Raw genomic sequence first — 12790 nt, 5'->3', positions numbered from 1 at the left:
TATATATATATATTAAAATTATCCTATAGCTCTTATTACTTATTTCAACATAAATATAAAATATTATCTACATTTATATACTTCCATGGCCAGAAAAGAGGCAAGCAAAATTAACACGGATAAAAAATAAAGTAAACAAACCAGCCATAATATAAAATATAATTTATTGTTTGTATTTGTATTACAAACTATATATTGTTGCATTAGATAATTATATATATATTATTATTATTATTGGTTAGTTGAACCTACCTTTTCACCGATCCAAGCCAGGCTGGAAAGCCTCGCAATGGATGTCGTATTTGACGACTACAAATTAATTTGCATTATTTTTTTTTGTCCCGTTCATTTTTTTTTCTTTTAGATTTCTACAACGGATCGATGATAATAAATTTATTATTTTTTAAATATTCGTAGTCCGAAATATAATTTTTTAACGAATTCATGACCCAGTGCCGGGCCCCGGTGCATGCACTAGTTCGTCATCACCCACTGCACTCCAGACCATTTGCTCCCAATTATATATTTGTTTGTAAAATAATATAGTTCATCCTCATCCTCTCACTCTTCAATCCCTATAAAACATCTACTTCAAGAGCTTCTTAATTTGGTTGCAGTATTTTCTCTAGTTAAACTTGAGATTAATTATCTTGGAGCAACTCCCTCTTCAATCTAATCCTTTTTGGATCTGTGGTTAGTTGTTGTTCTTCTTCTTCCGCTACACTTTTAATTAATTTTTATTTTCTTTGCTATCTCAACTAGTTGATTCTGCAAAAGGGTACAAGGAGTATATATAGTATATGCCTTTGCTGATTAATATGTTGTTTGGATTCACCTGATCCTTGGAAACAAGAAAACAAGAGATAATAATAGTTAAGGTAGAATAATTTGGTCCCATGTAGTATTTTCACTTTATTGTTGATTATTGAGCATCTAAATCGATGATCAATGTACCATGGAAGATGATTAAGGATATATAAACTTTCTAGAAAAAGAGTTCTATGATTTTTAAAATTTATTTTCTTGCTCACCAAGCGGGCACAATATGAATGGTCAAAATTAGTAACCTTCTAAAAATATAATTAAAAAAATTTCTTAAATTCACAATCTTCGTTGCAGATCTTGATCTAGATAGTTGAGAGGATTTTATTTGTCATCAAAAGCTCAACTAATATATGCAGTTTAACGGCATTTAAATTTAGTTTGTTTGTCTATTTTATTTACATCTTCTATCAGTGTATTGACATCATTCGTGAGTTATTTAGCATGTAAATGAGTAAAACATCTTAAGTCTTTAATTAAGAGATTACTATCAGATCAATCTTTCGGGTAACAAGAGCAATAGCGACAATGATTCCTTAGTTATATACTATAAGTATCATCAAGAAATGTGCAGTGGATAGTATACAGAGTATGCAATTAATTAATAGTGATTTTCTTTGGATTTAAACTTGCTAATGTACAAAGAAGTGACCTTCTACATCATATTACAAATTGCAGCACAAATTCGAAGAAGTAAAAGTAGAACTTCTAGATTCTGATCCGATAATAGGCAGTGTGAATGTCGAGGCAATAAAATTTAACATATTAGAAATACGGGAGTACTTTCAAGAGTCTAAAATTCAAGTTCTTACATTGCTATCAAAATAAAACTATTTAAAGAAGCACTAATAGTTTCTTGCTCAAATGACTTGTAGTCCTGATATATATTAACTTAATTATGAACAAGAAGAGGGCTTCAAAAGAAACTCGATTTATAATTGTTAATTGTAAAATAATTTACAATCACGCTTAATACGATACCATCTACTTCACTGGCTAGCAACAGATTGATTTACTTTCCGACTCTTTATTGATTTCATTCTCCTCTAAAGGACTTTTTCACAACTTGCTCTACAAATATACATTGAGGTCGAGTTCAGCATGACTAGTTATGATGAATCTTTCATCTCAAAATTTTGTTAAACTGAATCTCAAACAAGTTATTGCTTTTTGTTCTTCCAGACTACAATACTGTTACTGGTGTTTCTTCTTTTTAACTGAGGATTCTAACAAGTGTTTGTTTAGTGCACTACAGAGTTATTCCGGTTGATGAGACAATTACATATTTTTTACGAAAATTGCCTTGAATCATAAGAGCGTTAAAAAATAATCATTTTTGCTAGTGGTGCATTTAAAGAGACATGATAATTTGAAAAGATTGTTTATTTTAGGCTCAATTCAGAGGAAGTGCCTATGGCGGAGGCTGCGGTAAGCTCATTACTCCTGAATATTGGTACTGCCTTAGCTAGTGAAGCAACTAAAGCAACAAAATCATGGATATCAGCAATGAAAGAACTTGTGGAGGATATAAGTGACATTAAGGACGAGCTTGAGAGCATGCTATCCTTCCTACGGATCGCAGAAAGACAAAAAGAGAAGGATGAGAGCACAAAAATCTTTATAAAACAAATGAGAGACTTGGCTTTCGACATTGAGGATATTATAGATGAGTTCACATACAAGCTCGGTGAAGAGCAAGGAGGCGTCCTACCTAAAACAGTCAAGGGGTGCAGAAATATAACAACTTGGCATCGCCTTAGCAAGAGGCTTAGAGAGATCAAAATTAAGCTCCAAAACATTATGGAGAGAAGGACAAGATATGATACAAGAGGAATGGAAAGTGAAGCAAAATCTCAAATAGCTGTTGGCGATAGCAAGAGCCGTGCAGAATTAGCACATTTTGTCGAGGAGGATGATATCGTGGGTATTGACAAGTACAAGGACTTGTTGCTCAGATGGTTGAAAGATGAGGATGAGCAGCAACGGCAGCACATGACAATCTGAGTGTTGGGGATGGGTGGTCTAGGGAAGACAACTCTCGTAACTCATGTGTACAAAATCATCAAAGCTACCTTTGATGCTTGTGCCTGGGTTGCTGTATCTCAAAGTTATGAGACTGATGATTTCCTCAGACAGATGTTAAAAGAGTTTTATAGGGAAGATCATGAGAAAAGACAAGCACCGAACGACATTGATACCATGGATCGCAGAAGCTTGGTTGAGACTATCCGCACTTACTTGCAATGTAAAAACTATGTACTACTTATTCTAGATGATGTTTGGAGTGCTGATGTACTGGACAATATAAGGAATGCACTTCTGAATAGTAATAGCAAGAGTCGAATAGTTCTCACAACAAGGAATCATGAAGTAGCACTATTAGCTAACGATCACTGTATGCTTGAGCTAGAGAAACTGGAGGCAAATGATTCGTGGGATCTATTTTGTAAAAACACATTTTGGAAAAGTGCAAAGAAGACTTGCCCACCGCCTTTAGAACAATGTGCTAAACAAATTGCCGAGAAGTGCGGTGGCTTGCCCCTTGCTATCGTATCTATAGCCCGTCTCTTATCATTTCGAGAACAAACCGGTTCTGAGTGGGAGAAGGTTTACAAAGATCTTGAGTGGTATCTAACAAACAGTGAATCGAAGCTCCATGAAAAAGTACATGACATTTTGAAACTTAGTTTGGACGATCTTCCCCATTACCTTCGAAATTGCTTCTTATATTGTTCTAGCTTTCCGGAAGACTATACAATTAAAAGTGAGAGGCTCATAAGGCTTTGGGTGGCTGAGGGGTTCATTGAAGAAAGAGGAATAACGATGGAGGAAGTGGCTGAGGACTACCTTAACGAACTTGTTCATCGCTGTCTACTACAAGTGGCTGAGTGGGACGAAATTGGAAGAGTTTGTGCATATCGAATGCATGACATCATTCGAGTCCTCGCTCTTTCAGAGTCAAAGGAGTTAAACTTTTGCATGGTTTATGAGCATTCTCAGACAAAACCGCAGAGGTCCAAAGCATGCCGCTTGTCAATCCTAAGCAATATACCTAATTATTGTACTGAAGACAAATCTCATTTGCGTTCAGTACTTGTTTTCAACAATTCCATGAGCTATGATTTACTGAAGTCGATCTTAAGATCATCAAAATTTTTACGTGTCTTGGAACTACAAGGAGCGCTAATCGAGAAACTACCGAGTGAGATCTGTAACCTATTCAATCTGCATTATCTAGGCTTGCGAGCAACAAAAATTAAGGAGCTTCCAAGATCAATCGGGAAGCTACAAAATCTGCAAATATTAGATACATGTGAAAGTGAAATAGAAAAGGTGCCAAAAGGAATAACAGAGCTTCAAAAGTTGAGACATCTAGTTTTGTCCGGCAATTTGGATAAGAACATCAAGGCACCGGTGGGAATATGGCGCTTGAAGGGCTTGCAGAGTTTGGCAAACATTTGTGCAACTAGGAAGATTGTGCGGAATGTAGAAGCTTTGACAGAGTTGCGGACATTTTCAATAACGGGCGTAAGAACCCATCACTGTGCGGACTTGTGGAATAGTATCACAAAGATGAACCATCTTAGCAATTTATTTATCGGGAGTGAATATGGGCAAGAATTACAGCAGTTGGGCACCTTGCACCTACCTCTACCAATTAAAGAATTATGGCTGTGGGGTAAATTAGACAAAAACTCAGTCCCTGAGCTTGCCACATCCTTTGGGTCTCTAACAAACCTAACCGCATTATCACTTACATATGCAAAATTGGACGAAGATACGTTTCCTTACCTGCAAGCGCTGCCTGCGTTGATGCTTCTCGAACTTTTTGATGCATATGATGGCATGAAGTTGCACTTCCAAGCAACATCATTCCCGAAGCTAAAGGAATTGCGTATAGCAAATGCCCTGCAGCTCAATCAGGTGGAAATAGAAAAAGGAGCAATGGCAAACCTGAAAAAGCTAGACGTATACCGTTGCCCAGAGCTAAAGAAGCTGCCCCACGGCATCGAGTACCTTACCACCCTTCAGGATTTAGACATTGGCTATCCAGCAGAGGAACTTGCTGAGCTGCTTCGAGCAGAAGGAGAAGGCGACCACAGCAATGACTGGCGCACGAGGGTTCGCCATATCTCGAATTTTTCTATTTGGTTCGAACCAGACGGAAACGGCAAGCTTGTCAAAGAAAGGATTCAATGATTCCATATCATGTAGCTGAGTTTGTGCGCTTTTTGCAATGCACCGGCCGAGCTTGATGCTTTCATATTTTTCGCCTCAAATCTTCTAAATAATCCGTGCTTGAGGAAAATTGAAAATGATGATCGATATATGCAGATGTTATCTTATATGTGTTTTTTATTTTATTTTATTTTCAATGTATGTGTGTGTAAAAGTCGATGCATCAAATTAGTTGGTGCATGCCTTCAGCTACTCGTATTATGTATTTGGAGAATGCTTTGTACCCTTATAAAAACTTTATTTATTGGCTAAAATAAAAAAACATCCCCTTATAAATATCCATATTTTTTACTTTCTAAGATGACTAAATTTTCTTTACTTGTTAAGAAAAAAATAATTTTTTTTTAATGTCATTTCTAACAATTTTAGGGTATCTTCAGTATAAATTATAAAAAATAGACCGAATAGTAGTGACGGAACTCTGACGATCGAAGGACGTTTAAATCCATCAACTTTAAATTTTGAGAAGATAAAATATAGGGTGTGTTTGGTTCGAAGTTGAAAACGATATCAGAATTGGAATGAGAATAAGGCGGAAACAAAATTGGAATGATTCATTGCCTCATTCTATTTTGTTGGCCACCTGAATAAGAATCGAAATGAATAATTCTTATTGTCGGTATTTGATTCAGATAGATATTAGAAACGTAATCAAATTAATATGTCAAATTTATCTTTATAATATATTCGTTTAAATTCAAACTAAAAATTAAATATTAAAATTTACGTCAAAATTTTAAAATGATGTCAAAATTTTAAATATATTTTTTAAAAAAATTAAAATTTGAAATTGAACAGATGATTCAAAATATAAAACTAAATTTCGATTTATTTAAGTTCAAACTTAAAATTATAATTTCAATTTCAATTTGAATCCATAAATTAAATTTAAATTTTAAATAAAACTTTAGATTTTAAATTAAATTTAAATTTAAATTCAAGTTTGTAAAATTAGATTCGAAAATGCTTGATTGATTTTCATTTTATTTACGTGTCAAATTAAATTTAATTTATAAATATAATTTTTAAACTTAAGTTTATTATTTGTAAATTAAAATAAGTTTTTAACAATTAAATTTAATCGTGAATAAATCCTTTATCGATTTCAAGTTTCATCTAGGGTCTCAGGAACGGCAACCGGGAATCAGAATTGGATGGGAATCCCGCCGATACTAAACGGACAAAGGATTTGTCCATTTCGAATTGCCTTCCAGGGGGTTGAAGAACATGGGCGAACCAATACGCGCCCTAGATTTTTTGGAAAGCAAGGTTTATGCGGAGGTGATGGGATGAAAACAGTATTTACATAGAATTTTATTTTCCCTTTTTAAAGATTAAAATTTTTTGAAGAAGAAGGTTTCGTATCTGGGTCTGAAAGGATAAACAAATTTCAGTTCTTACTTATGTTGAGTTAATCCTATTAAATAGGACCTTGATATAACGATATAATAGAGTTAATAGAAGATGGAGTTTCGACAAAATTGTTATTTAACAGGTTAGTGAGATCTATTGTTGATTTCGGGTTTTAAAATATATTATTTTAAATAATCAATTTTATTTAAAATTTAAAGTAAATTCTACTTCTAAATTTTTAGGTAAGGGGCTGAGTTTTTATTTTTATTAAACTAAGATGGAGGTTTATAGATCTACTTGGGGACTGTGAATGCTCTATTGGTCGCATTACAATTTGAACCATTTTCCTTAAATAAAATAAAAAGAACTGTAAGAGACAACATAAGAAAAAAGGAGAAAAAAAAGAGAAGAAAAATATAAAAAAATAATAAAAAAAAAAAAGACATATAAAAAAAAAAAAAAAAAAATATACAAAATAGATAAAATAATATAGCAAAATCAGAAAGGAAAGGTAAGATATTATTTGGTAATAATGATGGACAACTTGTTTACAAATTAAATATATTCAAGTTGCATGGTGCAAAAAAAACAAAACTGGCAAACATAAAAAATACCATCATTAGACTATGTTGAACAAAAATACAAAGGATTAATTATCTATATGAAAATTTAAAATATACAAACGGGGAAACAAAAAAAAGATAACTTAACCAATAGCATACAAATACCAATAAATAACAAACAACAAAAAAAAACAAAAAGAAGGCATGAAATAATATACAAACCTACAACAGACAAAAAAAAAAAATTAATGAGTCAACCGGCACTATTTTTATAGGCACAACGTTTAGCATAACCTTCACAAACTTTTTCAAGACACCCTTTTTTATTTTTTCTTCCTTAAGGCTAAAACCCTACTACACATCTCTCCATCACAAATCAAAATCAAAAAATCTCCCGTAATACACCTTTAACCTTTCCCGGTCCCGCCCGCTCTTCAACCAGGTCCAACAACGCGCAAATCGAGCTCCCTCGACCTCTCTTTAGGAATTCTCGCGCCTCTCTCGGTACTTATATCTACTTCATCTCAAGCGCTACTCCCTTTTCTCTTTCTCTGCTTTCATCGCTCGCACGGGGCATACAACTCAACCACAATTGGGCAGAAGTATTACGGCACGCGCATCGTTCCACCAGATCTGGTGTCGCTGAGCCCGTCTAAAAAAGGTGATCTCATCACCAGGGGGCCTCCTTTCCTCCATTGGTGAAGGGAAAAGGTCGCTCTAAATGCTCCCCTATCAAATCCAATACCTGGTTTGAACGCCTTTCAATAATATCATGAACAAATAAGCGTACACGAATTGGAAAGATTAATGGGTACTATCGACAACAAAAAACCGAAACAGAAGATATAACTACATCAATTAGGAAAATTTTTGTTTTTCTAATAATCTTTTTCTAATATTTAAATTTAATATAAATTATATTTGAGGGGTTTAGGGTTGCATGCTAGGGTATCTTCTTTGCGTGCTGCGGATTTTCCTCAGCCTAGCTATTACTTTATTTTAGGGAATTCTCAGCTGGTATATTAACTTTATTGTTGGATTTGTAAAATAAAGCATTTTTCTATGACTTTTTAGTGCAATATAATTGTATGAAAACAAATTAATATATGTTTTAAATCTTATAATAATGTATTGGTTTTTGGCATAAGATTCATGTAACAACTAAACGAAAAGCAAAAAAAACAAAATCAATCTGTCTCTTATGATAAAGGTATTTATACCTTAGAGCATATATAGAAGAAGAACACCTCTTTTGGTGAACAAAACTATTCTATAAGATTTTGTGTTTTGCGACAACAAAATATAAATGCTTAAACACAAATAACCTTGACCACTAACTTATTTTTGCTAAAAAGAACCTTCTTTTTCAGCTTTAAATAGATACTTTTTATTAGCTTTATGATTGTCTGTTTAATCTCATCGACATTAGACACATTCTGGAGAGATACAAACTAAAGAAAATTAACTTTTCAGTTAATTGTTGCGAACACTGATATAGCAAACATGTCAATTACTACACACCAAAAAAACTATATGATTAAGGAAATAGAACAAACATATCTTAAAGTTTCACAGAACACTGTATCCGTCGTGCTATTAAAAGAAAAAATTACGTTTATGGCATAATAGAATAATTGTAAAGGATAATAGAACAACTCAATATAGGGTGTATGGGTAGAATAGAACACTCTTAGAGTATAATAGAATACTTAAACCTTGATTTGTAGATATCGTTCTTAAATTTCTTATATTTATCGGTAGTTTTTAATTTATGTGGTATACATTTGGAATGACAGTTGGGGATCTACAAAACTTAGCAAAGAAAAAAAGAAGAAGAAGAAAGAATATGAGCATTGTGGATTGTTTCTCTTTGAATTGAATTCACGCACACGTGCATTTTTGAGTTTTTCATGTTTCTATATTTCGGAGATCAATTGACTGATTAATTGAGATGTATGGGAGTTCAAAAATCTATACTTTGGAGATCAACATTACTGATTAATTGAGATATCTGGGAGATCTTCTGTACTTCCAATTATGTTGCTATATCATGGTTTTAAGGCTTCAATCTTACCCGCTTTTGTCATAGTAAAATAGAACACTCTTAGAGCATAATAGAATACTTTTATCAGATTTGCAGTTGCGAACATGTATGCATTCCAATCTTACCCTCTTATGACTTAATAAAACATTCTTAAAACTTAATGAAAGTGTGCTATCAGTTTTAGGCTTTATAATAGTTTTATGCCATAATAGAACAGTTGTAAAGGTTAAATAGAACACTGTTAATAGCTAGCTTTATGATTGTCAACAATCCTTTGTCATAGTAGAATAGAACACTCTTAAGGCTTAATAGAACAGTTGTAAAGGTGAATAGAATATTTTTAATAGCTTTATGGTTGTCAACACTCTTTTATCATAGTAGAATAAAACACTTTTATGCCATAAAAGAACAGTTGTAAAGATTAAAAGAACACTCTTAATAGCTAACTTTATGGTGTCAACACTCTTTTCTCATAGTAGAATAGAACACTCTTAGAGCTTAATAGAACAGTTTTATCAAGTTTACACTCGCGAACATGTATACATTGCAATCTTACTCTTTTATGTCTATTATAAAGCTTAATAGAACACTGCTATCAGTTTTTTGGATTAGAACACTTTTATGCCATAATAGACTTTATGGAGATGTAAAGGTTAATAGAACACTCTTAATAGCTGGCTTTATGATTGTCAATACTCTTTTGTCATTGTAGAATAGCTAGCTTTATGGTTGTGAACACTCTTTTGTGATAGTAGAATAGAACACTCTTAGAGCTAATAAAACAGTTTTATCAAGTTTACACTTGCGAACATGTATACATTGCAATCTTACTCTTTTATGTCTATTATAAAGCTTAATAGAACACTGCTATCAGTTTTTTGGTTTAGAACACTTTTATGCCATAATAGAACAGTTGTAAAGGTTAATAGAATACTCTTAATAGCTAGCTTTATGATTGTCAATACTCTTTTGTTATAGTAGAATAGAACACTCTTTGAGCTTAATAGAACACTATTTTCTCGTTACTTTCAGAACGAAGTTATGTGCTTACTTGTGGTTTATAAAATGCAGGTGAAAAAATGGTTTCCACCAGAGCCAAGTCGAGCAAGAAGGCCACTACAAGTGGTGAAGGCACATCTGCGCATTCTGCAGAGAAAAGAAAAGAGAGGCTATCCCAAGCTAAAAGGGCGGCCATGGAGCTTGTTGTGGGCAGATGTTACCCAGTTCATCTGCACACCACAATGTGTGTTTCAGAGTTGCCGAAGACCGCGGGTAGAATTCAAACAGCTGGCCCCGCATTACGTGATGTAATGTCCGATGAACAGATGGCACTTCTGAAGACCACTCCATTCTTTTCTTATGTCGACTTGCCTCCAATTAAACAAGATCTTGTGTTAGTCGATTGCCTCCTCAGTTTTTGGGACGAAGAGAGAAGATGTATTAGAATTGGAGAAACATTTCTTCCTTTTAGTCCAGAGGAAATATCCATTTTGGTAGGGCTGCCAGCAGAGGGGGAACCAATAGAATGGCAGAGCAAGAGTGTAAAGTCGAGCACTCTTGATAAATATTTCGATGGTGACTATCGGCATGCCGATAGGTCGAAATTAAGACATATTTTGTACAGTATTGCTGGTCAGAATGGAGAGGAGATGGCAGCTGATTTTGCGCGTATATTTATATTATACGTATTTGCGACCGTCCTTTTTCCGACCAGCCACTACATTGTGCCGAAGGCGATATATAGATATATAGATGATGTGCATAGAATAGGGGAATATGCCTGGGGCCATGCTGTATGTAATTATCTTGTCAGCTCGATCTCCAGAGCATCCCCGCGTGTGAAGCATCGGAATAGCGGCCAAGAAAGACTTGCCGGCTATATTGACGGATGTACAATAGCATTTTTAGTAAGTAATATCCTTGATGTATTTTGTCAATAGAATATCTGTTGCATAGTTTTTTAATATCGCAATTCTTGATAAACTTACAGAGTTGGGCTTATGAGCATATAAAGGGGTTGGGTACTTCCGACGGAGACAAGGATGTCCCTCGGATGAGAAAATGGAAGGGTTCAAAAGCATACCGGAGTTATGAGAAGCTTCTAACAAAGCTGCAGAGCTATACTCCTGCAGAGGTAACCATTTCTGTAAGGAATGTAGTTTTATAATTTTCTTATAATACTTATTAAATAGATTTATCTTTTTGGCAGGTTGTACCCACATTTACTTACCGCCCTAATGATATGTCTATATTGAAGCCCACGTTACGTGGCAGCCGACCGGAACAGGTATTACTGAATTGAGGTAGTAGAAAATATTATTTTGGTAGATTTTATTTGTCAAATTGTGATATTGTCCTTTCGTACATCTCTCTCGAATGTGGTACAGGCAGCGGCCCCCGCGGCAACAACTGCTGCCGGTGAAAGTAGCAATAATATCAGCTCCTTATTGAATCAATTGGAGCAAGCTCTTAATAAACTACAAGATCGGAATAAGATGTTGGAGGGGGAGAATGCAATGCTAAAAGAAAAAAATGCAAAGCTTGAAGCGCAACTATCTAGCGCTAGTACAGCCGCTGCTGCAGAAGGCGGAGCCGAAGCCGGTGTTGATCCACATCAAGGTGGCCAAGGCGCAGCGGTTGAAGAAAGCAGCCAACAGAGAGTTGATGTTGGCGAGACTGTAATAAGGGACATTCCTTCAAGAATTCAACGAATTAAACATCGTGCAAGGAAAGAAAAGAGAATGTCTCCTGATTTTACGCCGGGCGAACGTCCTTTGACCCGGCACTATAGACGAAAGCAGCATCATTCTTTGAAGATCGGGGGGGCTGAAGCTAGTGAAGAGGCATCAGATACTGCGACAGGGACCATTGCTGAGGTCCTTCTGGTATGATATACATGATTAAGTTTAGTGCGAATAAACTTATATCATATAAAATATGACTTTTTCACGTGAGTTTGTTCAATATAGGAAATTAAAGCTGAACATGGACACTCAGATAGTGCAAAACAAGCCGTTGAGATTGATGATATCCCTGTACCGGATCAGGAGCCTGGGGTCATTATTGAGCGTCGTCGCAAGTATCCCGGAAGAGATAAAATTCCCAAAGTGGAGCAGGACGCAATAGATTTTCTAATTTCCCGACCTATAACAAAGTTCGTCAATCCTTATATACATGTAGTGATTAGTTAGGATTAGATATTTTTGGTCAAATATTCTACCTTAGCTGGACAGAACATTAATTTCTTTCGTATTATTAATTAAATGTTCTTTTTATAGGGGACCCATATGGCAAGATAATACAAAAGGGTCAGATTCACCTTCTGTTAGTGGTCAAGTCCTCAATGATTACTTATTTGGAGGCCCGACGCGCGACGAGGTTAGTGCTGGCACAGATTATGCATTGTAGTTGGCGCTTATAGCTTGTTATATACATATCTAATTATATATATATTATTCTAATTCTCATTGTTTTGCTGATTGTTTTATTTAGGTGATTAATGTATATTTCATATAATTGATAAGCTCGATTGCTGTGGTGTACATAAATTTAATCAACCGGGTATTTTCTTACGAACTGAAGTTGCGGTGAGTTTGATGCCTTCACTATTATATTAGTTGTTATCTATTTTGTTTTCTGTTTCTATACTATCTTGTTTTCTGAACATGCTTTCTTGTTTTCTGAAGATCACTATTAGCCTTCACTGAAGATGCTATCTTGTTTTCTGTTTCTATGCAGATGCACGTACTCAATAAGATGCAGGAATATG

At 34.7% G+C, this 12790-nt stretch overlaps 1 protein-coding gene and 1 pseudogene across 1 annotated transcript; both read left to right on the top strand.

Annotated features, from left to right (window-relative positions):
* LOC109717213 lies at positions 624–5339 on the top strand (annotated as a pseudogene).
* Positions 10101–12429, top strand: LOC109717542. Its single transcript, XM_020243386.1, has 6 exons — positions 10101–10928; positions 11012–11155; positions 11231–11308; positions 11409–11906; positions 11991–12175; positions 12300–12429. Exons 1-6 carry the CDS (start codon positions 10101–10103, stop codon positions 12427–12429), a joined length of 1863 nt encoding a protein of 620 aa, XP_020098975.1.

Source organism: Ananas comosus, linkage group 11 (assembly GCF_001540865.1).
Source record: "Ananas comosus cultivar F153 linkage group 11, ASM154086v1, whole genome shotgun sequence".
NCBI classification, from domain to species: domain Eukaryota; kingdom Viridiplantae; phylum Streptophyta; class Magnoliopsida; order Poales; family Bromeliaceae; genus Ananas; species Ananas comosus.
The sequence above is the reverse complement of the archived record's forward strand: the minus strand, read 5'-3'. Positions and strand labels throughout refer to the sequence as shown.